The 2,605-nt window shown below is 36.9% G+C and overlaps 1 protein-coding gene across 1 annotated transcript in view; it reads left to right on the forward strand.

Annotated features, from left to right (window-relative positions):
* Window positions 1-2,605, forward strand: part of LOC107702663 (cAMP and cAMP-inhibited cGMP 3',5'-cyclic phosphodiesterase 10A) — an 89,451-nt gene that overhangs the window by 73,171 nt on the left and 13,675 nt on the right. The window contains exons 14-16 of the mRNA XM_016505047.1: window positions 1,041-1,045; window positions 1,451-1,653; window positions 2,118-2,201. Of these exons, the coding sequence (XP_016360533.1) occupies window positions 1,041-1,045; window positions 1,451-1,653; window positions 2,118-2,201 (292 nt within the window). The remainder of the gene's footprint in view (window positions 1-1,040; window positions 1,046-1,450; window positions 1,654-2,117; window positions 2,202-2,605) is intronic.

Consider the following 2,605-nt stretch of genomic DNA (forward strand, 5'->3'; position numbering starts at 1 on the left):
TGTTGGTTATAATGACACCTAGAGAATGGTTATGTTTGGAAGAAACAGGCTGAGGACTGTCTACCAGAGATTTCAGCCACTTGGTCCTCTGTGGGGTCACACATTGTTGCCAGATTGGGCGGGTTTTTGCCTAATTGTAGGTCAAAATTGGTTTGGGCCAGTACCGCCGCTCCCTATACACAGAGTACGCAGTTTGCGTAGGGCACCAACTCCCGGGGGGGCACCATCCCAGTTGCTCAAAAAAAATAAAAAATAAAAAATAAAAAATACTTTCATTCTAGATTAATATTAACATATGCATATACATAAATACAAATATAAACATGAATATAAATATACATAATTAGGTTATAAAAAATGCATTTTATGGTGAACGCAGTAGGCAGTAGGCTAAGCACACTTGACGCCATTCCCGCATCCGCGCCCGTCCTCACCTCATGTTTGCGGCTGACTGCATACATATTATTACAAATGCCTGCAAAGGGAGCCAAAGGCCTGGTAGTTGCTGCTGTTACACTTACAGGACGATCAAGTCCTTTATATTGATCAAACATTTAGGCTAATTCAAATATCCACTTAATATTACATTTTTGGCCATCTTTTTGCGATAGAAATGCTACAGCCTCTATCATTTCTTCAACAAAAACATGTGGACATCACAACCCTTACAAAAATTAACCATGGTTTTGTCGTAGTAAAACTGCTCAGTTTTCTTTTGCGTGATTTCTGAATGCTTGAGACTATAAAATCAATCAGACAAATGTATTAATAAAATAATAGCCATAGGTAACTGTCTAGAGCTACAATTGTAATTTGTAAATAATACAATTTAATTACAATTACAATTATGATCCCTATAGTAGGTGTTTTTACATCCATAATATTTGGGAGAGGGGGCACAACAATACAGTTCTGCTTAGGGCACCCGATTGGCCAGCAGCGGCCCTGGTTTTGGCAGATGGACAAAATTTAAGATGGTTTGGGATCAGTTTGGAATTTTTTTAATTGTTAACAAAAAAAACGTAATGTTAATGTTTTAGGTGGGGTTTTTTTTGGACAGAGGGCAGGTTTTGTAGCTTTTGGGCTGGAAGACGTCAACCCAATCTGGCAACACTGTGATCACACATGAGTCTCCTCACATAGCAGCTTTTAAAATTATTGAGGAATGTTAATATTTAAAAGACCATGAGTGCTCTGCTGCCATCCGCTGATGGGATTTATATTTAGACAGAATTTACACCTCACATTTTGCCAGTGATTTATTTAATCTTTTACTGATTTATATGAGGTAGAATGAAGGAGGAATAAACTTTAATTATTATGCTACTACTTTATGGTACCTGAAATGATCTGCTAATATGAATGGTTAACACTAAATAACCATAGCTGATAGATAGAAGGATAGATATCCATTTAGATAAATACAACCACATTATTTTCAAAGGGTTAGACTATTTTGCATGTATATTTTGCACATAGACACATGGGGTGTATGTGTGTTTGCATTCAGATGTATCACCGGATAAGACATTCAGAGTGCATTTACCGGGTGACGATGGAGAAGCTTTCGTACCACAGCATCTGCACGTCAGAGGAGTGGAAGACCCTCACACAACTCTCCCTCCCTTCAGCCATATATAAAGAGATCGAACTGTGAGTTTACGCTCTCATGCATCGAAGATCACTGTTACATAATGACTTTCAGTAATACTGTTACTTAGTGGTTATTTAATTTTGCAACTCTAAAATCTGAGTGGACAAGCCAATCTGAATAGCTGTGAAATAGGTGCTAACAGCATCATTTGTCTTATTACAGTTAGGTGAATGAAATACTTGTTTTTTAAAAGCAAAAAAAAAATTTACACACAGCCTCATGTTGCTTATTGAGTGTTTTTTTTTTTTGTAGATGCGATGGTTTTAATACCATATTTTGATTATAATTTTTCATGATCCACAAAAACTAAGTGTGCACATTGGTTTGGTATTATTTCCATGTGTGGACAAGTGGACATGACATAGGAGTGCAGTTGTAATCAGGATGTATTGAACACGTTTTTGGCTCATATTTCACCTGTGCAGATTTGAATTGCAAACAAACTGTCATATTTCTGTCTAAGGTTTCACTTTGACATTGCTCCTTTTGAGGAACTGTGGCCAGCAATAGTTGTATACATGGTTCACAATTCATGTGGAAAAACCAGGTAAGAAAGTATCGATTTCTAAGTGCTCTGTGTGTTTTTTCACAACGTATCCTAGAACCAGGAAGAGAAATTAATGCATATGTAGTAGAAATAGCAGTGAAGGAAATGACATTTGTTTGTAATAAAATGTCTTGCTAAGGCTAAATTGATAGACAGTATGTTATCCTAAATGCAAACAATCAAAGCAGTTCCCTTCTGAGGGAACTTCGAACTGCCTCCTCTAGAGGACGCTATGGGGGAACGCCTTAAAGGGGTCATATGATGTTGCTAAAAAGAACATTATTTTGTGTATTTGGTGTAATGAAATGTGTTTATGCGGTTTAAGGTTAAAAAAACACATTTTCCACATAATGTACATTATTGTTTCTCCTCTATGCCCCGCCTTTCTGAAACGTGTCGATTTT

Source organism: Sinocyclocheilus anshuiensis, unplaced genomic scaffold (assembly GCF_001515605.1).
Source record: "Sinocyclocheilus anshuiensis isolate Anshui unplaced genomic scaffold, SAMN03320099.WGS_v1.1 scaffold6, whole genome shotgun sequence".
Classification (NCBI taxonomy): domain Eukaryota; kingdom Metazoa; phylum Chordata; class Actinopteri; order Cypriniformes; family Cyprinidae; genus Sinocyclocheilus; species Sinocyclocheilus anshuiensis.